This window comes from Macaca fascicularis, chromosome 1 (assembly GCF_037993035.2).
Source record: "Macaca fascicularis isolate 582-1 chromosome 1, T2T-MFA8v1.1".
NCBI classification, from domain to species: Eukaryota; Metazoa; Chordata; class Mammalia; order Primates; family Cercopithecidae; genus Macaca; species Macaca fascicularis.
The window spans coordinates 189,222,301-189,245,197 of NC_088375.1; the positions used below are offsets into that span (position 1 = coordinate 189,222,301).

General features: G+C 46.3%; 2 protein-coding genes across 5 annotated transcripts in view; both read left to right on the forward strand.

The window, feature by feature from the left end:
- Positions 1-246: 246 nt before the first annotated feature.
- On the forward strand, positions 247-4,054 carry CCDC163 (CCDC163 homolog). The gene is given in 5 exon segments (XM_045372016.3): positions 247-509; positions 512-592; positions 1,585-1,669; positions 3,381-3,508; positions 3,760-4,054. Coding segments are annotated over 5 exon segments (519 nt in total). The 5' UTR covers positions 247-392; the 3' UTR covers positions 3,868-4,054.
- A 3,976-nt stretch (positions 4,055-8,030) lies between these two features.
- Positions 8,031-22,897, forward strand: part of TESK2 (testis associated actin remodelling kinase 2) — a 152,607-nt gene continuing 137,740 nt past the window's right edge. For 2 of the 4 annotated variants that reach the window (XM_005543546.5, XM_065523383.2), the window contains exon 1: positions 8,031-8,319. The gene's annotated coding sequence lies outside the window, so the exon portion shown is untranslated. Of the gene's footprint in view, positions 8,907-8,983; positions 9,099-22,897 lie in introns of all 4 variants that reach the window. The other 2 variants (XM_065523377.2, XM_065523378.2) reach the window with 2 other exon arrangements.

The window sequence follows — 22,897 nt, forward strand, 5'->3', positions numbered from 1 at the left end:
CAGTCCAAAGTCGGACTTTCAAAACCAACCCGAAGTTTTGAACCCGGCGGCGGCAGTTGTCACTGGCACAGGTTTGGCGTGGCGGCGCCAGTGTACTGCTTCTGGGGAGGTCTCGACCAGGTTCTGGCACCTTCAACCCCCACCTGATATCTGCGTATCATCAGGGTATCCCGCTTTCCCCCCAGTTCCCCAAGAGCGTCCTTCCTTTCCCTAGTCCCACGATCGCAGTTTTGGTCTGATAGTGCATCCCCCTACTCCAAGTTGCATCCCCACTACCCTCTTTCCATCTAACGTGGTGGCCTTTCCTGGGCTGTACCTTGGGTATCCCCCGCTGAGAGAGTAAGCACAAGGCACCAGGGAGCCAGACCCCTGCCGCTCCCCTGCCACAGGATATGAGTAGGAGCCTCAGCTGGTTTGAGCAGCTGGATGTGCTTCTCAACACTACTGATGGAAATGTGGCCCGGATTAAGGTGAGGGGTTGGTGGAAGTCCCCAGTTTGCGTGGGCACGCTAAGGGACTCTCAGAGCTCATTGACCTGTGCAACTGTTTCTTTTGTAGCAGTGGCTGTATCCTCTTGGGGTCTCCAACTCAGGTAAATAATGTCTCTTTCTACTTCCAAGCCCTTTCTCTTTCTGTGCCTTCCTCCAGGGCCTGTATCATCCATTACTCCTTCCAAATTCCAACTCTGTCCTTTCCTTAACTCTGTTTCCCCACACAGACCCTGCACTTAACCCTTCCTTATTCCCTCAGCTGGGGACCTGGCTGGGACCTGGATTTCCTCTCATCACTTGCCTCTGCAGTCAGGAGTCCAAGCTCAACAGCCTTGGGCTTTAGAGACTCCCACAGTCCTACAAAGACTGAGCTGCCCTGAGTCCTAGAGCCCATCCTCTCTCTGGGATGAGGTTACTATTCTCTGATCCTAGCTTCAATCTCAGGCTCAGATGAGGCTTGGAATCCTTGGTGTGTATATGTGATGTTTGTGTGAGATGAGGATATTAGGGATTGGGAAAAGCTGTTATACAGTAGCTCATATGTTTTTTTCTGCCTGGGTAGGTGACTGAGGCCCTAAGGCAGGCAGTGCAGGGCCTGCTAGAAGAGTGAGAGCAGCAGAAGTACCAGCTCAGTATCTTGGAATGTATCTGGCCAGTTATTTTCTTCATACACACAGCTTCATACGTATGCACACAATTTTGCCACACACCTGTTGTGTGTGCACATGTGTCTTGTTTTGCAAGTAGAGTATCTAGGGTCTTGTGAAACTCTTAGAGAGGATGATCCCTAACTTGTCCCACTACAGCATCACTAAGGTTGCTGCAGGGGGCCCCAAAGGGGAGGGCTCTTCTCCTGGAGCAATGCCGGGAGGAGCTGAGAAGGTAACTGCAGGGCCTTCGGAGCCAGGTGTGGGAGAAAGCCCAAGCCCAGATGCAAACAGGACCAGGAGAATGCAGTACTACCAATGGCCTTCCTCAGGAGCTGCAGACTGAGTAAGTGATAGGCAAAACCTTGCCTTCTTGAGGCCTTTGAACTTTTGGCATTCTGGGAGGCTGGTGGCCTTCTTACTCTGGATTTGTTGATTGACTCTAGAATAGCACTGCTGTCACTCCTACAGTGCTGTGGGAGGAGTCAGAGATTATGCAGAAGGAATTGAAGTTGCTGCAGTACCAGTTGAGTAAGTAAAAGGTTGGGGGTGAATATGTGTTTCCTTGTCCGCTTTTCTGGAAAGTCTTCTTCTTCTTCTTCTTTTTTTTTTTTATGAGATGGAGTCTTGCTCTGTTGCCCAGGCTCACTCTGTTGCCCAGGCTCTGTTGCAATGGCGCAATCTTGGCTCACTGCAACCTCTGCCTCCCGGGTTCAAACGATTCTTCTGCTTCAGCCTCCTGAGTAGCTGGGATTACAGGTGCCCGCCACCACGCCCGGCTACTTTTTTTCGTATTTTTAGTAGAGATGGGGTTTCACCATGTTGGTCAGGCTGGTCTCGAACTCCTGACCTCAAATGATCCGCCTGCCTTAGCCTCCCAAAGTGCTAGTATTACAGGTGTGGGCCACCGCACCCGGCCTGGAAAGTCTTCTTGCTCTCCCATTAAGTGGCCATGGCTCCAACTGCCTGAGCTACTGAGAAGTGTGGCCAAGTATTTTGTTGCACTCTTTGCCTCTCATGGTGTGAGTTTAGTCTTTTCAGTCAGCTTGGAAGCTTCCCAACGGCTGAGCCAGAATGTTTCTGTCTCAGTTTTCGGCAGCAGGCTGGTCACAGGCAGGGAGGGAAAAGGAAAGAAGTTGGGGAACAGCCCCCTTACATTCTCTCTCATCTGCGGGCCAGCGCCAGCAACTGCTGCTGAAACTGATCTGGCTAAGGGATGACAGGCTCAGTTTGGCAGTTGGAAGGTAGGACTAGGTTCAGTCCTACCTTCTCCCTGCATATTTCTCTGTGGAGGACCCTTCCTTTCTCTGTCTATCCTGTTCTGCAGGGAGGCCAGGATACCCTCTCCTGCCCCTGTCTCGATTACTCTCTTCCCTGTGCTGACTCTCTCTCCAGAGCTCTTCTTCCTAACCCTTCTGCTCCCGGCCATGAGAAACTATCCTTGCCCACATGAGGGTTCCAAGTGTGCTGAAGAGGACAGTCATGGCGAGAGGTTTGGTTCCACCTGAGCCTATGATCTGGCAGATGTTGGAGCAGTTGCAAAGTGGCCAGGAAGGCAAGGGTCATACCCTGGAGGCTGCCAGGACAGAGGACCAAGATGCCTGGAGGGAACACAACCTCCTCAGGTCAGGGGGTGTGGGTGCTGTGCCAGTGGAGGGGAATTGTCTCACAGGTCAGACACTGGGGACCAAAGTTCAGCTATCCTAGATTTGGTGTGGGCTGCTGGGGGCAGTATGAGTATCTGGTTGTAGCCCATAAGGGCATTCTTTACTTGATATAGAGTCACTGAGGTACCTTTATATGTTTGGATGTTAAAGAAGGAGGAGAGATTGGCAGGGCTCAGTGGCTCACGCCTATAATCCCAGCACTTTGGGAGGCCGAGGTGGGCAGATCACCTGAGGTCAGGAGTTCAAGACCAGCCTGGCTAACATGGTGAAACCCTGTGTCTACAAAAATTAGCCGGGCATGATGGCGGGTGCCTGTAATCCCAGCTACTCGGGAGGCTGAGGTGGGAGAATTGCTTGAACCCAGGAGTTGGAGGTTGCAGTGAGCCGAGATCATGCCGTTGCACTCCAACTTGGGTGACAGAGTGAGACCCCATCTCAAAAACAAAACAAAACAAAACAAAAAAAGAGGGAAGAGACCAGAGTCCTAGCCTCAGGAAAGAGGACAGTTCTGTGCCGGTAGGGCCCCCTTGACACATCATCATCATCTCTGTTTCTGGTTCTGTTCCCCTTTCCAGGACCTCCATACATGTTCTCCAATCTAAGCTGCCTCTGGCCACTACCTTCACCATGTCTGTTTCTTCATCTAGCTTTGAATGCAGTCTTCTGGACAGTAACAGTAGCTGGGAACTTTTATGGAAGCCAGGTGAGGATAAGGACAAGGATTCCCGTTTTGGGGGAGGCTAAATCTGAATGGTACCTGAATGCCAGCTGCCTAATTATTTAACACCAGGTAGAATGGAGTCTCTGCCTTTCTGTGAATTCATTGATATCTGTTGCTATTTATCCTGTCAGTCCTGTATGTCCCTCTCTATTAGAAAGGCCTAGGGCCTAGTTCTGTGCATATCACAATGCTTGCTGATGACTTGTTTTCTCTTCCCTTTTCCTTCCTCTTAGATCCCCAGAGGAGCACCCTTTCTATACTGGAGCCCAGAAGCTTTCAGCTCCATGCCCAGAGTCTTAAGCAAGAGGGCCTATTCCTTTGGGGCCCCAAGATGCTCTTGAATGACCTGTAAGGACTCGTTAAGAGTAGTAAGATGAAGGCTTCTTTGCCCACCCTCCCCTCCAAGGCCCTGTTTCTGGACTGCCTGCCTCTACCCTCTTGATGTAGCTATTATTTGTCCTCTCTACTGAGGCTTTTCACTGCTTGCCCATCCTTGTCGCTGGGCTGCAATAAAATGGTTTAACTCTCCCTGATGTGTTTTCTATGAGTCAGCACCCACATGGGATAGAATCAGCTGTACCTGTTCATCTTCCTGTTACTTGAAGTGCTTTCTATGACCTCTACCCCTGAAATCCAAGTTCATAGACATTTATAGCTGTATCTTTTTTTTTTTTTTTTTTTTTTTTTTTTGAGACAGAGTCTTGTTATGTTGCCCAGGCTGGAGTACAGTGGTGCCATCTCAGCTCACTGCAACCTCTGCCTCCTAGGTTTAAGCGATTCTCCTGCCTCAGCCTCCCAAGTAGCTGGGATTACAGGTGTGCGCCATCACGCCTGGCTAATTTTTGTATTCTTAGGAGAGACGGGGTTTCACCATGTTGGCCAGTCTGGTCTTGAACTTCTGACCTCAAGTGATCTGCCCGCCTTGACCTCCCAAAGTGCTGGGATTACAGTTGTGAGCCACTGTGCCCAGCCTATAGCTGTACCTTCTGAGTGCAAGCTCAGTTGAAATTGAAAAGTAATGGGAGCTCCCATTCTGGTGAGGAGAATGAGGTAGGACACTACTCTGGGGCAGTAGTGCTAGGGGGATGCAAAGGAGGATGAGATATTCTGATGGGACCTGGATCTGGACAGTAGGAGGCTACCTTTTCTCATCTCCAGCTTCTGGCAATTTTTTTTTTTTTTTTTTTTTTTTTGAGACAAGGTCTTATTCTGTTGCCCGGGCTGGAGTGCAGTGGCATGATCTGGCTCACGGAAGCCTCTGCCCCTGGACTAAAGCAATCCTCCCACCTTAGCCTCCCAAGTAATAATATATGGGACTATAGGCACACGCTATCATGCCTGGCTAAGTTTTAAATATTTTTTTGTAGAGACAGGGTTTCACCATGTTGCCCAGGCTAGTCTTGAACTCCTGGGCTCAACTGATGCACCAACTTCAGGCTCCCAAAGTGTTCGGATTACAAGTGTGAGCTGCTACCATGCCTAGCCCCAGCTTCTGCTGCTTGAGGCTCTCTTTGGCATCTCCACACATCATCCTTAGCAGTCCAGATTGCATTTCTGTAGCAGCCTGTTCCCTGGTCTCTTCTTTCACTCTCTCTGCCTCTAATACAGTGGCTTTAAGAATTTTTTGGCTGTGACTTCCAGTAAGAAATACAATTTACATTGTGACCTAGTAAATATGTGTGTAGATTTATTAACTGAAACAAAAATGTTATGATTTAATTTTTATCCTTACTAGGAGTGATACACTGATATTTTCTATTATATTTCATTAAAAAATGCCTTGTGACTAATGATCCTGATCCTTTCACTACTTGGACATCACAGAACATGAACTGCATAGGTCCACTTTTTTTTTCTTTTGAGATGGAGTTGCACTCTGTTACCCAGGCCGGAGTGCAGTGGCGAGATCACAGCTCACTGCAGCCTCAACTTCCCAAGCTCAAGCGATCCTCCCACCTCAGCCTCCCATGTAGCTGGGACGACAGGCATGCGCCACCACACCCGGCTAATTTTTTGTCCTTTTTGTAAAGATAGGGTTTCGCCATCTTGCCCAGGCTGGTCTCGAACTCCTGGGCTCAAGTGATGCTCCTGCCTCAGCTTCCCTAGTAGCTAGTACTACAGGCATGTGATACAACACCCACTAATTAAAAAAAGATTTTTGTTTGTAGAGATGTGTGTCACTATGTTGCCCAGGCTGGTCTCAAACCCTTGGGCTCAAGAGATCCTCCTACCTCAGTCTCCCAAAGCCCTTGGGATTATAGGTCTGAGCTCACACACCCAACCTCAACAGAAATATTAAACAGCAATATGGAAAATTGTTTTTTGAGCTGTCACCAGGTGGCAGCACATGATTTGTTGCCAGAAGAATGGCACCAAAAAGCCTTTGGTTAGGGGAACTGGGCTGGGGTGATCTCTCTTCTACCTTCAGAGATCCTGGGAGCTACCAATTAATCTTCCTATAACACTGCCCTGTTTAGTTTATGGTCCTGCTCAAGAATAGCACTCACAGCATAAAAAAGGACAAATTTGAATATTGGAATTTAAGCCCAACCCACATGCAGCCTCTTCTCTCTCCAATATCTCCTACCACATTTCTTTCTTTCTTTTTATATATTTTTTGGGACAGGGTCCTGCTCTGTTGTCCAGGCTGGAGTGCAGTGTCACCATCCACAGCTCACTGTATCCTTGACCTCTGGGCTCAGGTGATTTTCTGGCCTTAGCCTCCCAAGTAGCTAGGACCACAGGTACATGCCACCATTCTGGACTTTTTTTTTTTTTTTCCTGTACAGACAGGGTCACGTTATGTTGCCCAGGCTGGTCTCGAACTCCTGGCTTCAAGTGATCCAGCTTGACCTCCCAAAGTGCTGGGATTATAGAAGTGAATCACCGTGCCTGGCCATATTTCTTTCTTTCTTTCTTTTTTTTTTTTTTTGAGAGGGAGACTTGTTCTGTCGCCCAGGCTGGAGTGCAGTGGTGCGATCTCGGCTCACTGCAACTTCCGCTTCCCAGGCTCAAGCGATTCTCCTGCCTCATCCTCCCGAGTAGCTGGGACTACAGGTGCGTGCCACTACACCCAGCTAATTTTTATATTTTTAGTAGAGATGAGGTTTCACCATGTTGGCCAGGATGGTCTTGATCTTCTGACATCTTGATCCCCCTGCCTCGGCCTCCCAAAGTGGTGGGATTACAGGTGGGAGCCACTGCTCCTGGCCCTGGCCATATTTCTTAAACTTTATTGCCACCAGGAATGCATACCACCTATACTCTTCCAGGAGGATGGAAGTCTTAAGATGTCTGAAAAGGAGTCTCTAACCCCTGGGAGTGCTAATACAGTAAGTCCCATACTGCTTGCTCTTGCTGTCTTCCTGTTCCAGTCTCTTCAGGCATGAGATTATGAGCTCCTGATGTCCAGGCACATGCAAAGAGAGAATAAATATGTGCCTTGAATAGCGGGCAGAATTCTTAGTTGGGAGCAGTGGCTCACGCCTGTAATCCCTGCACTTTGGGAGGCCGACGTGGGCAGATCACTTGAGTCCAGGAGTCACAGACCTGGGCAACATGGCAAACCCCACCTCTACAAAATATACAAAAAATTAGTCGGGCATGCTGGCGTGCCCCTGTAGTCCCAGCTACCCGGGGAGGCTGAGTTGGGAGGATCACCTCAGTCCAGGAGTTTGAGGCTGTAAGTGAGCCATGATCGCGCCACTGCACTCCATCCTGGGCGACAGAGTGAGACCCTTCTTAAAAAAAAAAAAAAACCAACAGAACAAACAAAAAATCCCGACTTATTCCCCACCAGCTTTCTTTCAAAATCTGTTTTCAAGCTAGCTGAAGTGTTACCTCCAAGCCTTCACTTAACCGAATCTCATAGTCCTGATTAATTTCTTCCCTAGCATTTTGTTTAGCTCTACTGATTGCTCTTACTATTTCAAGTCGCTATTATTTATATATTTTTTCCTCCTCACTATACTGAGATCCTGCGGGACGCCGCATTCTTACCGCTTTTCCTTACTCAGCTATACCTTGACCAACCCGAAAGCCGCGCCAGTCTAGTCCATTTTCAATTGGCTTTATCAATTACCAATCATTTCTGTGTTTAACATTTTTATTGGTCCATCTTGTGTTTACTTCCCCGCCCTCTAAGAGGCTCCTGGACTTGAGTTTCCCCCAGGTGTATTCCCTCCTCCTCCGTTCCGTCTTTCCCACACACTGCTTCTTCTGTTTTTACCTCGACTTCCTTCCTATTGGTTCCCTTCGTCCTCCGGAGTTGGCGCCTACGGCTGTTGATTGGCTTTTCTGGACGCCCATTGTGCCCACCCTCATACCACGTGGCATTCCTAGCGCTAATTGGGTAATCCCACTAGCTCGTTTATCAGGAGTTGACGGTTGATTGGCTACTCTGAGGGAGGGCTTGAGGGAGGGGCGTGGTCAAGCGAGACCCCGCCCCCAGCCCCCCTGCTGGGCCCGGTAGGCGTTTCAGTCTCTCGCGGCCCGGGAGCTCAGCAGAGTTACCAGCTGCCCTCTTGGTTTCGCTGGTCGGATTGTCCTCCTGGCCCCGCCAAACAGGCGGGGGGAGCGGCCCCGACTGTGGGGCCATGGCAGTGGTCTCCTCGTTCTCCGCCGCCACTGGCCCAGCTGAGTCGCCGGCTTCTGCGCTAGGGGCTCCCACCGCCTCCGCAGGCTAAGGAGCCGCTGCCACCAACGAGCTGTGAGGGTTACTATGCTCCCTCTTTGCCGGCGTCTCCTCCTCTCGCCCGCGCACGCACCCCTCTGGCTGCTCAGTCCTGCCTCAGGTAACATGAAGAGAGGACGGGGGACACAAACCCGGGCATCCTGCCCGGCCCGCGCGCGCGGCCGCTCCACCTCCTCTGCCCCGGAGCAGAGGCGCCTGCGCCCCTCCGCACACGACGGGACCCCTCGGCTTCCCAGAGGTCCCCCTCTCAGCGGCGGCGGACGTTCCCTTCTCGGCCGCTTTCCCCTTTCCTTCTCACTTCCCTCAGGCTCCCCGCCACGTCTGCTCCCCCTTAGAACCTGGGAACCCATTAGAAGTTACCTCGCTCGCGTTAGGGATCTTTCGTTTTCTCGGAAAACTCTTGTTTCAGAGACTTCCAGCTCCCCACTGAGCGCCTCCCTGCTCGCATACCCGCTCCGGCCTCAGAGTTCTGGGTTCCTTCACTTGACTTCCCTCCGACACACTCTTCCCTTGAAAACGATCACCTCTACCCGGGAAAACACTTCCCTCCCCTCAGACCCTACTGCCTTCCCCCTCTTCTTTCCTCCCTTGTCATCATCTCCCTTCCTTTCCCCTCTCTGCTTTTTACTCTTCACTATGAAGACTGGACTAAGCCAGTGTTCAGATTTCGCTACAAGTGCAACCCAGGTTTGTGTAATTTAAAAATCTTTAAATTGTATACCTCTGAGAATAACTTGCTGAGGAATTTGGACTTTATGCTGCAGGCATGGAGAGCCGTTGAAGGTTTGGTAAGCAGGAGCTTGGTATGATTGCATTATCTCTGGTGAAAATATAGAGGAAGGATTGAAAGTGAAGACCGTGTGCAGGCGGAAAGGCCAGGTAGGCAGAAAACGAGTGTGCTCATCTAGGCGGGAGGGAATGGCACGAAATTCCAAGAGGTTTCAAAATAGAGTTGAGAGGAATAGTAGGAAGTTTCTGACATGGCTGATGGTGTGAATCGGTAGTGTTAATTGAAATAGGGAACATAGTCTCCGGTCATACCACCCTCAACGCGCCTGATCTCGTCTGAAATAGGGAGCATAAAGAAGCAATTTTGAGGGAAGGTAATGAATTTGGTTTTGAACAAGTTAACTTTCAGGATTTTTTTTTTTTTTTTTTCTGACGAAGTCTCGTTCTGTCACCCAGGCTGGACTGCAGTGGCGCGATCTCAGCCCACTACAACCTCCTCCTCCCAGGTTCACGCGATTCTCCTGCCTCAGACTACCGAGTAGCTGGGATTACAGGCATGCGCCACCACACCCGACTAATTTTTGTATTTTTAGCAGAGACGGGATTTCCCCACTTTGGCTAGGCTGGTCTCGAAAGTCTGACCTCAGGTGATCCGCCCACCTGGGCCTCCCACAGTGCTGGGATTACAGACGTGAGCCACTGCTCCCAGCCGAGTTTGAGGTGTTTTTATTTCACTGTGGGTAGCTGGAAATTTGGGTCTGAAAATTGGGAGAAAGCTTGGAGCTGGATACATAAATTTTGAGGGTCAAGAGAATATATGGGGGATATTTGTATGCCTTAGTATTTGGAATGGTAATACTGAAAGATGAGAAGAGCTGTGGACCAGAAGGAGCATCATTGTTTGAAAGGTAATAGACACTGAAAAAGAGAGATTAAAGGAATGGGACAAGAACTAGAACATAACAGCATTATAATAGGAGCCAAAGAAAGGATTTCAAGAAGGGAGGGGGATGACTATCAATGTCATGTGTTCCCGAGGTCCAGCTGAATGAGAATTAAGAAGCTTTTTTTTTTTTCTTTGGTGGCAGGGTCTCACTCTGTCGCCCAGGCTGGAGTGCAGTGGTGCAATCTCGGATCCTCAGCCTTCTGAGTAGCTGGCATCACAGGCAGGAGCCACCACACCCAGATAATTTTTTGTATTTTTTTGTAGAGACGAGGTTTCTCTGTATTGCCCAGGCTGGTCTCGAACTCCTGAGTTCAAAGCTATCTGCCTTCCCTGGCCTCCCAAAGAGCTGGGGTTACAGGCATGAGCCATCATGCCTGGCCTGCCCTGAATTTAGCAATCAGGAGTCACTTGTTTCCTCTGAAATGCAGTTTTGATAGGGTGGGGATGGCAAAGAAGGCAGTAGTGAGATCATGTTGGATTGAGGAAGAAATTAGTAAAATTATTCTCCAGAGTTTGGCTGTGAAGAAGAGCTGCTTCTAGTGAAACTCATTTTTATTGAGAATATACTATATGCCAGGAACATAAAGATGCTTTATAGATCACAACAGCCTTGTGGTTAATATGTCAGTCAGTGTCCCTCTTTTACAGTTGAGAATACTGTGGATAAGGATTTGAGCAGGTATGTCAAGTTCTGAAACCTGTGTTCTTTCCATTATGGCACATGTGTGTTTTTCTTTTCAGTACAGATGAAACAGTTCTGTAAGTGAGGGGAAAGTTTATCTAGGAAATATGTCAGTCAGGCATTTCGTCCTTTGACATGAAAAGGATAGAAGTGAAGACGGATAATGATGTGGTAGAAGAGAAGGAAAGTGAGGGAGTTTGACAGATGGCCTTATTGATGTGATCACTAATCTATGGAGAAGTCAGTTTGGAGACTGAAGACACTATGGTGAGTTTCTGACTTGAGTCAGAATCTTTATGTTCCTGGAGGCTGAGGTTGCGGGGAGTCGAGATTGTGCCACTGCACTCCAGCGGGCCGGGTGGGGAAGCAAAAGAAACTCAGGAGCTAAAAGATTGTTGACCACATTGAGGGTCCCACTACTTAGAAATAATATGGCTGGGCGCGGTGGCTCACGCCTATAATCCCAGCACTTTGGGAGGCTGAGACGGGCAGATCACAAGGTCAGGAGATTGAGACCATCCTGGCTAACCTGGTGAAACCCCGTCTCTACTAAAAAATACAAAAAACTAGCCGGGCGAGGTGGCAGGCGGCTGTAGTCCCAGCTACTCGGGAGGCTGAGGCAGGAGAATGGCGTAAACCCGGGAGGCGGAGCTTGCAGTGAGCTGAGATCCGGCCACTGCACTCCAGCCTGGACAACAGAGCGAGACTCCGTCTCAAAAAAAAAAAAAAAAAAAGAAATAATATATTTATAATGGGCCCAGTAGCATGGATTTTACACTTTATTCAACAACTTAAGAATAGTAGGACAAAAAAGATGGTTGGATTGATTCAAAATTGAAACTTGCAGGACAGAAAGATAAAATGGGAAGCAACTTTACACTGCTATTGATAGTGTAGGAGATATGTTTGATTCCAAGGGACCAAGCTGGGAGTGATAAGAAGCAAAATCTGTAGGGAGGCTGGTGTACTTAGAGAATAAAAAGACAATCAGAAATGTGGTTGAAGACCAGATTTTGTAAGAAATCTATAATTGGACAGCTCAGAGTTCATTATTTCAAGGTAAAGACAAAAACTGGCTTAATTGTCTCAATGCTGTTGAAAGGGAACGGAGGAGGTCAGGCGCGGTGGCTCACACCTATAATCCCAGCACTTTGGGAGGCTGATGCAGGTGGATCACGAGGTCAGGAGATCGAGACCATCCTGGCTAACATGGTGAAACCCCATCTCTACTAAAAACATAAAAAATTAGCCGGGCCAGGCGCGGTGGCTCACGCCTGTAATCCCAGCACTTTGGGAGGCCAAGGTGGGCGGATCATGAGGTCAGGAGATCGAGACCATTCTGGCTAACACTGTGAAACCCCGTCTCTACTAAAAATACAAAATATTAGCCGGGCGTGGTGGCAGGCGCCTGTAGTCCCAGCTACTCGGGAGACTGAGGCAGGAGAATGGTGTGAACCCAGGAGGTGGAGCTTGCGGTGAGCCGAGATCACACCACTGCACTCCAGCCTGGGCGACAGAGCGAGACTCTGTCCCCCCAAAAAAAAAAATTAGCCGGGTGCATTTGTGGGCACCTGTAGTCCCAGCTACTCGGGAGGCTGAGGCAGGAGAATGGTGTGAACCCAGGAGGCAGAGCTTGCAGTGAGCCGAGATAGTGCCACTGCAGTCCGGCCTGGGTGAGAGTGAGACTCCGTCTCAAAAAAAAAAAAAAAAAAAAAGGGAATGGAGGTGTAGGTTATTGAAGTAGTGGGAGATGAAGGGGCTGTGTTGAATATGTCATCTATATGAATGTCACAGTTGTCCAGCATGATAGCAGGAGATTGAGCAGAGGAGATAGTAAGTCCTGCAGGTGAGCCTGCTCACCCAGGAGGGACCCAGAGTTGGACTGGTGGTTCCTTGGCACTTGTTGAAAAGTAGTACCAAATGGTACAGATGTTTGTATATGAATTAATGGTGATATCCTCAGATACTTGATGCTCTGGATGTATGATGTGTTATTCTCTCTTACAGATATATGTTTGGGATAGACCTTCAAACATAAAAATTCCTTTGTAAGCTTGACATATGATGGGCTTTGATTCTGTTTAAAATATATGTGCTGGCTGGGTACAGTGGCTCACGCTTGTAATCCCACCACTTTGAGAGTCTGAGGCGGGTGGATCACCTGAGGTCGGGAGTTCAAGACCACCCTGACCAACATGGAGAAATTCCGTCTCTACTAAAAAATAAAAATAAAAAGATTAGCCGGGCGTGGTGGCACATGTGTGTAATCCTAGCTACTTGGGAGGCTGAGGCGGGAGAATTGCTTGAACCTGGGAGGTGGAGGTTGTGGTTAGCCGAGATCGTGCCACTGCACTCCAGCCTGGGCAACAAGAGCGAAACTCCGTCTCAAAAAAAAAAAAAAAAGTATATATATATGTGTGCTGGGAGGCTAGGGACTCTCTACCTCAGGATCCTCAGTAACATTTTTTTTTATGGTTTTAGTTAATTGTGTGTGTGTGTATGTGTGTTTTTTTTTTAAATGGAGTCTTGCTCTGTCGCCCAGGCTGGAGTGCAGTGGTGAGATCTCGGGCTAATTTTTGTATTTTTTGTAGAGACGGGGTTTCACCATGTTGGCCAGGCTGGTCTCAAACAGTTTTAGTTAATTGTAAAAATAAAATTGCACATTTACATGTGCTTATCCCGAACTTATTTTGAGGAGAAAACTGACTTGCTTTTATGCTTTCTTCCCTGTATAAAAGTATTTACAGATATATTCTTAGTGTCATACATTTCATTTTGTTTTGCAAAAAGAATGTAGTGTTGGAATTTGAAACCTATGATAAGGACATTTATGGGAATTTCATCTCCTTCTAGTAGATGAAGCCCAATTATTACATTGTATTGTGTGGGTGATGGTGAATGTTTTGACCCAACAATGGCTATTATACTATTTACCAAGTCATCATATGGAGATGACTTCAGTGTAGTCTCACTAGTGTTATTTTCCCTGAACAATCAGAGGCAGTGGCTGTTTCAGAGAAAAGCCTGCTTGTAATAAGTTTTATGTCTTCCATTCCTGAAAATTTCCAAAAGGCAGTGTGATAAAAGGAAAAGAACATTAGGAAAATCTTAGTCGTATTCAACTCTGTTGTTATTAACTATATGATGGTTAATACAAAGGCAAATTACTTATTTTTTGTGGGCTTTAGTTTCTTTTTTAAAGACACATTTAATCTTTGAATAGATAATACATTCAACTGATTATTAAATGTAAACATTTTTTAATATATAAATTTAGGGCTGGGTGCTGTGGCTCATGCCTGTAATCCTAGCACTTTGGGAGGCTGAGGCAGGTGGATTACTTGAGGTCAGGAGTTTGAGACCAGCCTGGCCAAAATAGTGAAACACCCTCTACTAAAAATATGAAACATTAGCTGGGTGAGGTGGCATGCGCCTGCTATCTCAGCTACTTGGGAGGCTGAGACAGGAGAATCGCTTGTACCCGGGAGGTGGAGGTTGCAGTGAGCCAATATCACGCCACTGTACTGCAGTCTAGGCGACAGAGTGAGACTCTGTCTCAAAAAATATATAAAAAAATAAATAAAATAAACAAATTTATATAACAGTGAAAAGTCGGTCGGGCGCGGTGGCTCATGCCTGTAATCCCAGCACTTTGGGAGGCCGAGTCGGGCGGATCACGAGGTCCAGAGATCTAGACCATTCTGGCTAACACGGTCAAACCCTTCTGTACCAAAAATACAAAAAATTACTGGGTCGTGGTGGCGCATGCCTGTAGTCCCAGCTACTCAGGAAGCAGAGGCGTGAACCTGGGAGGCGGAGCTTACAGTGAGCCGAGATCGCGCCACCGCACTCCAGCCTGGGCAACAGAGAGACTTCATCTCAAAAAACAAAAAACAGTGAAAAGTTTTCCTCCCATCCCTGTTCCTTATTAACCTGGTTCCATGCCCTCTCCCAAACACTTTGAATAGTCTCTTTATATTCTTTTAGATTTTCTTTTTTCTTTTTCTTTTCTTTTTTTTTTTTTTGAGACGGAGTCTCACTCTGTCGCCCAGGCTGGTGTGCAGTGGCTCAATCTCGGCTCCTGCAACTTCCACCTCCCGGGTTCAAGCTATTCTCCAGCCTCAGCCTCCTGAATAGCTGGGATTACAGGCACCTGCCACTACGCCTTGCTAATGTTTGTATTTTTAGTACAGACAGGGTTTCACCATGTTGGTCAGGCTGGTCTCAAACTCCTGACCTCAGGTGATCCACCCGGCTCGGCCTCCCAAAGTGCTGAAATTACAGGCTTGAGCCACCGCGCCGGCTCCGGCTAATTTTTTTTATTTTTAGTAGACACGTGGTTTCACTGTGTTGGCCAGGCTAGACTTGAACCCCTGACCTCAAGTGATCTGCCCACCTCAGCCTCCCGAAGTGCTAGGATTATAGGCATGAGCCATCGTGCCCAGCCTCTTTTAGACTTTCTTTAGGCAAATGCTTACAAATAAGAATATACGGCTGGGTGTCGTGGCTGATGCCTGTAACTCCAGCACTTTGGGCGGTGGAGGCTGGTGGGTCACCTGAGGTCAGGAGTTTGAGACCAGCGTGGCCAACACCGTGAAACCCCGTCTCTACTAAATTTAAAAATTAGCTAGGTGTGGTGGCAGGTGCCTGTAGTCTTAGTTACTCGGGAGGCCGAGGTAGGATAATCACTTGAACCTGGGAGGTGGAGGTTGCAGTGAGCTGAGATTGCCCGCCACTGTACTCCAGCTTAGGCGACAAGAGGGAGACTCCATCTCCAAAAAAAAAAAAAAAAAGTACCATTGGCCCTTGAACAAAACGGGTTGGGAAGCCAACCCCTGTGCAGTAGAAAATCCAGGTATAATTTTTTTTTTTTTTTTTTTTTTTTGAGACAATCTCTTGCTGTTGTGCAGGCTGGAGTGCAGTGGCAGGATCATGGCTCTCTGCAGACTCAACTTCATAGACTCAAGTGATCCTCCCCTTTTAGCCTCCTGAATGAGTAGCTGGGACCACAGGTGCATGCCACCATGCCTGGCTAATTTTTTTTTTTTGTAGAGACAGGGCCTCCCTATGTTGCCTAGGCTGGTCTCAAACTCCTGGGCATCAACAATCGTCCCATTTCAATGCCTCCCAAAGTGCTGGAATTACTGGCATGAGCCACTGTGCCTTGGCCCCAAGTATAATTTTTGACCCCCCTCCGCCGCCCCCTCCCGGCAAAACTTAACTACTGCTGTTGTTGTTGGTATTGTATAGCCTGGCTTCTTTAATTTCCTTTTTTTTTTTTTTTTTTGAAATGGAGTTTTGTTCTTGCCCAAACTGGAGAGCAATGATCTGATCTCAGCTCACTGCAACCTCCACCTCCTGGGTTCAAGCAATTCTCCTGCCTCAGATTCCCGAGTAGCTGGGATTACAGGGGCCCGCCACCACACCCAGTTAATTTTTGTATTTTTTTTTTTTTTGAGACGGAGTCTCGCTCTGTCGCCCAGGTTGGAGTGCAGTGGCCGGATCTCAGCTCACTGCAAGCTCTGCCTCCCGGGTTTACGCCATTCTCCTGCCTCAGCCTCCCGAGTAGCTGGGACTACAGGCACCCGCCACCGCGCCCGGCTAGTTTTTTTTTTTGTATTTTTTTTTTAGTAGAGAGGGGGTTTCACCGTGTTAGCCAGGATGGTCTCGATCTCCTGGCCTCCCAAAGTGCTCGGATTAACAGGCTTGAGCCACCGCGCCTGGCCAATTTTTGTATTTTTAGTAGAGACAGGGTTTCACCATGTTGGCCAGGCTGGTTTCAAACTCCTGACTTCAGGTGATCCACCCTCCTCGGCCTCCCAGCGTGCCTGGATTACAGGCTGGAGCAACCATGCCTGGCCCCAGGTATAATTTTTGACCTCCCCCAAAACTTAACCGCTGCTGCTGTTTGGCATTGCATAGTCTGGCTTCATGAATTTCCTTTTTTTTTTTTTTTTTTTTAAGTGGCTGACCACTACTGCTGCAGATCTCAATCTGTGGTATACATCACGCAATTCAAAATTTTATTTATTTATTTTTTTGAGGCAGGGGCCGTTGCCCAGGCTGGAGTGCAGTGGTCTGATCATAGCTTACTATGGCCTCTTCCTCCCAGGCTCAAGCCATCCTCCCATCTCAGTAGCTGGGACTACAGGTGTGTGTCACCACTCCAGGATAATTTTTTATTTTTTTGTAGAGGCATGGTCTCACTATGTTACCATGGCTGGTCTCAAACTCCTGGGCTCAAGCGATCCTCCTACCTCACCCTCCCAAAGTGCTGAGATTACAAGTGTGAGCCACCATGCCTGGCCAACTTTTTCTTGTAATGTCATGACTTTTCTGTGTCTTTTTTTTTTTTTTTTTTTTGGAGACGGAGTCTCGCTCTGTTGCCCAGGCTGGAGTGCAGTGGCCGGATCTCAGCTCACTGCAAGCTCCGCCTCCCGGGTCTACGCCATTCTCCTGCCTCAGCCTCCCGAGTAGCTGGGACTACAGGCGCCCACCACCTCGCCCGGCTAGTTTTTTTTTTTGTATTTTTTAGTAGAGACGGGGTTTCACTGTGTTAGCCAGGATGGTCTCGATCTCCTGACCTCGTGATCCGCCCGTCTCGGCCTCCCAAAGTGCTGGGATTACAGGCTTGAGCCACCGCGCCCGGCCGACTTTTCTGTGTCTTGAGAGCACTTCCAGCATTAGCGACACTTGGTATGGATCTCATGGTGTTATTCATGGTTTACAGTATTACACTAAGCATGATGAAAAATACACACGAACCTTGAGAGATCACTTTTTACTGTGACACTTTTTACTGGAGGAAGGAACTGCTCATGTGGAGGTGATTAGCATCACACAGCATTTTAAGGGATACTCACAACACTTGCTCAGTTAAACAGCAACAGAAGGTGGCTCCAGAATTATTACAGAAGTACAGTATGTACTACACTTAATTTTATGTAGTTATGATTTAATACTGTATCTTTCTGTGTGTTTATTGTTGACTATGAATGGTACCATGTATGGTTTGTATTTGTGTGCATAAGTTTTTATAAATTTTAACTTTTTATAATAGATTTGTGTATATCTTATAGTAAATTATAAAATAGATTAGTATCTACATATATTTTCTGCATTCATGGCATACCTAACGTTTTCTTAATTTTTTTTTTTTTTTTGAGATGGAGTCTCGCTCTGTCACCCAGGCTGGAGTGCAGTGGTGTGGTCTCGGCTCACTGCAACCTCTGCCTCCCGGGTTCAAGCAATTCTCCTGCCTCAGCTTCCTGAGTAGCTGGATTACAGGTGCCTGCCATCATGCCCGGCTACTTTTTTCGTATTTTTAGTAGAGATGGGGTTTCACCATATTGGCCAGGCTGGTCTCAAACTCCTGACCTTGTAATCTGCCCACCTCGGCCTCCCAAAGTGCTGGGATTACAGGCGTGAGCCACCACGTCCGGCCCTCAGTTTTTTTTTTTTTTTTTGGTAGCTTTTGGATACTGAGTAAAAAATATAGAAGAGCCTGGCTGGGTGTGGTGACTCACGCCTATAGTCCCAGCACTTTGGGAGGCCGAGGTGGGTGGATCACATGAGGTCAGGAGTTCGAGACCAGCCTGAACAACATGGTGAAATCGCATCTCTACTAAAAATACAAAAATTAGCGGGGTGTGGTGGCATGTGCGTGTAGTTCCAGCTACCTGGGAGGCTGAGACAGGAGAATTGCTTGAACCTGGGAGGCAGAGGTTGCAGTGAGCCAGTCTCGCCACTGCACTCTGCCCTGGGCAACAGAGTGAGACTCCATCTCAAAAAATAAATAAATAAATAAAAATTAAAAAAAGAAGGGCCTTCTGCATTTCAGTCCTTTATTTTTTATTCTATCCAATGGGAACAAGAAAACAATTATTGTGAAGGTCGAAGTGCTCTGTGAACTGTAAACTGTAAATCATTATACAGATTAAATATGGTGTTGTTATTCATTTGTCTTTGGAACAAGTATGGAGGCTACTCTCTCTTCCTCTGAATTAAATAAAATAGAATAATATAATTGTTTTTGGACCGGCGTGGTGGTGCATACCTGTAATCCCAGCTGCTTGGGAGGGTAAGGCAGGAGAATTGCTTGAACACAGGAGGCGGAGGTTGCAGTGAGTTTAGATTGAGCCACTGCACTCCAACCTGGGCAGCAAGAGCAAAAACTCCGTCTCCAAAAAAAAAAAAAATTTTTTTTTCTTTCTGCAGTATAGAAAACTAGGATGGTATTGATCTGTGGTCAGTGTTTTCCTTGGACAATTGCACGGAATCTTCTTCACAATGACTTCCACAATGATTTCACTATGGAAATCATAAAGTTTTTTTTTTATTCTTTATTCTCCTTATTCTTTGTATTAGGTATAACTAGAATCTGACTGAATGTTCTCAACATTTGTTTCACTTTCACATTGCATAGTATTTACTTTGGGTTTTGTATTGCAACTATTTGGTAGGAATTTGTATTTTGGAAGGATGTTAAAAATTTTTTGGTGATTATAAAAGTAATGCATATTCATTAAGGAAAAATTGGAAAATAGAGAAGATTTTAAAGAATATATACATTATTCATAATTTGCCCACGATTCATAAAGTTAAAAACAGGCTGGGTATGGTTGCTCACCTCTGTAATCTCAGCACTTTGGGAGGCTGAGACAGGCGGATTATGTGAGGTCAGGAGTTTGAGACCAGCCTGGCCAACATGGTGAAACCCTGTCTCTACTAAAAATACAACAATTAGCTGGGCATGGTGGTGTGCACCTGTAATCCTAGCTACTCAGGAGGCTGAGGCTGGAGAATCGCTTGAACCCAGGAGGCAGAGGTTGCAGTGAGCTGAGATCATGCCACTGCTCTCCAGCCTGAGCAGGCCATGGAGCAAGACTCTGTCTCAAAAAAAAAAAAAAAAAGTTAACAACTATTGTTAACGTTTTGGACTGTATCGTCTCAGAATTATTTGTCTGTGTATGTCTATATTGTCATCACCACCTCTCCAGGATTTGGCATAGTGCCTGGCCAGTAAGAATGCTAAATAAATATATGTCGGCTGAGTGGATGAAAGAATGAGTATGTTTTTTACATTGAAAATGTGGAATCTCGATGTCCTATTTATTTTATTTTTTCTCCACTGTACATTTTGACTCAGTATTGTTAGTATTACACTTTGTATTGCCATAGTTTGAAGGTAAGTTTGAGTCCAAACCCTTATGAAGCTCATAGTCCAGTGAAAGAGATGATAAGCAACAATTAAAATACTATATGATGACTGTAATAACTAAGACTTGTGCCAGGTGATATCAAAGCACAGAAAACGAGATTGAGGGGTCAGAGAACACCTCCTACATGAGATGATTACTGAGAGAGTCATGTGGAAGGATCTGGGAAGAACACACCAGGGAGAAAGAATATTACATGCATAGATATTGAAGTGTGAGCAGGGCTCTACAAATATAGCAGTTCTCTATGTTTGGAGTAGATCGTGGCTGTGGATAGAGGAATGGAGATAGATGTGGTGATGTGGGTAGGGGTCAAATGAGGCAGAACTTTTGTATGACACATGAATGATTCTCAGAAGTTTACTTAGCCTGGCGAAACAGATTGGAAAAGGTGTGAGAGTGGAGCTAGGAAGACCAAAAAGACATTAATTGAGTGCCAAGTAAGTAGTATAGTCAGATTAGTACAAGAGCTAGAATGACATGAACATCATATAAGCTGAGGCAGGAAGTCAACACTACATCAGAAAGCTACGTTAAGTGTGGGGAATAATAATTAGGCTAATTATAGTGGAGCAGAATCTATGAATGCCAGGCTAAAGAATTTTATAAGCAACAGATACCATTGAAGATTTTTAACTGTCACCTGTATTGTGTGAACAGTTATAGGTTGCAATATGCTTCCTTCTGGCTAGTCTGAAATGCGGTTGAAATCTTTCTTTTTTTTTTTTTTTGAGACGGAGTCTTGCTCAGCTGCCCAGGCTGGAGTACAGTGGTGTGATCTCAGCTCACTGCAACCACCGTCTCCCAGGTTCAAGCGATTTTCTCGTCTCAGCCTCCCGAGTAGCTGGAATTACAGGCACCCGCCATCATGCCCGGTTAATTTTTATATTTTAGTAGAGAGAGGGTTTCACCATGTTGGCCAGGCTGGTCTTGAATTCCTGACCTCAGGTGATCCACCTGCCTCGGCCTCCCAAAGTGTTAGGAGTACAGGCATGTGCCCCTGTGTCCAGCCGAATCTTTCATACCTGTGAAATAGTAGAAATATTATTAAAGAAAATTGTATCTTAAAAGGAGTAGAATTTTGGACTGAAAAATGACTGAAAAAGATATATATCATGCAGGAAAAAGGCATCAAGTTAAAAAATATATATATGAAAGACTTATGAAAATTGGCATTAGGTGGAAATACCTTTTATAATAAAAATTTGTGCTTGTTTCCTTTGGATTTTTTTTTTTTTTTTTGAGACAGGGTTTTGCTCTGTCACCTAAGCTGGAGTACAATGGCATGATCACAGTTCACTACTGCAGTTTCAATCTCCCAGGATCAATCAGTCCTCCCATCTCAGCCTCCCACATAGCTGGGATGACAGGTGCATGCCACTACACCTGGCTGATTTTATTTTTTGTAAAGATGAGGTCTCACTATGTTGCCCAGGCTGCTTTGGATTCTTTTTTTTTTTTTTTTTTGAGACAGCCTCGCTCTGTCGCCCAGGCTGGAGGAGGGCAGTGGCGTGCTCTCTTCTCACTGCAACCTCCGCCTCCTGGGTTTAAGCTATTCTCCTGCCTAGTTCAAGCTGTTCTCCTATCCTCAGCATCTGGGATTACAGGCATGTGCCACCACACCTGGCAAATTTTTGTATTTTTAATAGAGACAGGGTTTCACCATGTTGGCCAGGCTGGTCTCAAACCCCTGACCTCGTGATCTGCCCGCCTTGGCCTCCCAAAGTGCTGGGATTACAAGTGTGAGTCACTGCGCCTGGCCTTGCTTTGGATTCTTAAGACTGGATAACTCTCCTAGCATGGTAAAGTTCTGGCCTTGTTGAGACCTCACAACTAGTTTAGGAAAATCTCATTGAAAGCCCTTTTAAAACTCCTTAACTACATTACAAAGTACATTCTTAACTGAAACTGAAATTTACTTTCCTGAACTTTTATCAGGAAAAAACATTAAAGCAAGCAAACCTCTATCAGAAAGTGAAAGAAATTCCATCTATTATATATCAGTTAATATGAATTCAGTTTAATGACTATATCTTTTGTATTTGATTTTTTAATTTATTATTTTTTTCTTTTTTGAGACAGAATCTCACTCTGTCGCCCAGGCTGGAGTGCAGTGACGCGATCTCAGCTCACCACAACTTCTGCCTCCTGTGTTTAAGCAATTCTCCTGCCTCACTTAGGCTCCTTGGTAGCTGGAATTATAGGCGTGTGCCACCACACCTGGCTAATTTTTGTATTTATTTATTTATTTTTTTGGTAGAGACACGGTTTCACCACGTTGGCCAGACTAGTCTCGAACTCCTGACCTCAGGTGATACACCCACTTTAGCCTCCCAAAGTGCTGGGATTACAAGTGTGAGCCACTGCACCCTGCCGTCTTTTGTATTTGTATTTCTGTGTACTCATAATTGAATGTTTTAAGACATCTGGGCTGGGCATGGTAGCTCACACCTGTAATCCCAGTACTTTGGGAGGCCAAGGCAGGCAGATCATTTGAGGTCTCAGGAGTTCAAGACCAGCCTGGCCAATATGGCGAAACCTCATCTCTACTTAAAGATACAAAAATTAACTGGGTATGGTGGTACACACCTGTAATCCCAGCTACTTGAGAGGCAGAGGCAGGAGAATGGCTTGAACCCGGGAGACGGAAGTTGTAGTGAGCTGAGATAGTGCCACTGCACTACAGCCTGGGCAACAGAGCAAGATCCTGTCTCAAAAAAAAAAAAAGACCCAGTTTCATTATACATTGTGAAATTATGTGCACTATGCTACATTTATTACATCAATAAATTGATATTTTTATAATTGTAAATGCTGTATAACATAGAAAGTTTAGAATAACGGTACAGAATAAGTTGTAATCCCTCCACCCCCAAATAATATTATCATTTTGGTGTAATTTTTTAATTTTATCAAATATTTGGTATAATTTTATTCAGTGTATAATTTTCCACACTCATGATCATTGATTTTCTTCGGTGCATAAGGTTACACTTACAATCATTGATTATTCAATTTTTACATTCTCTGCCCATCCATCTTCCTATTTAACATTATATCATACATTTTATCTTATGTAGCTGCTAGTCTGAGCTACTATGAT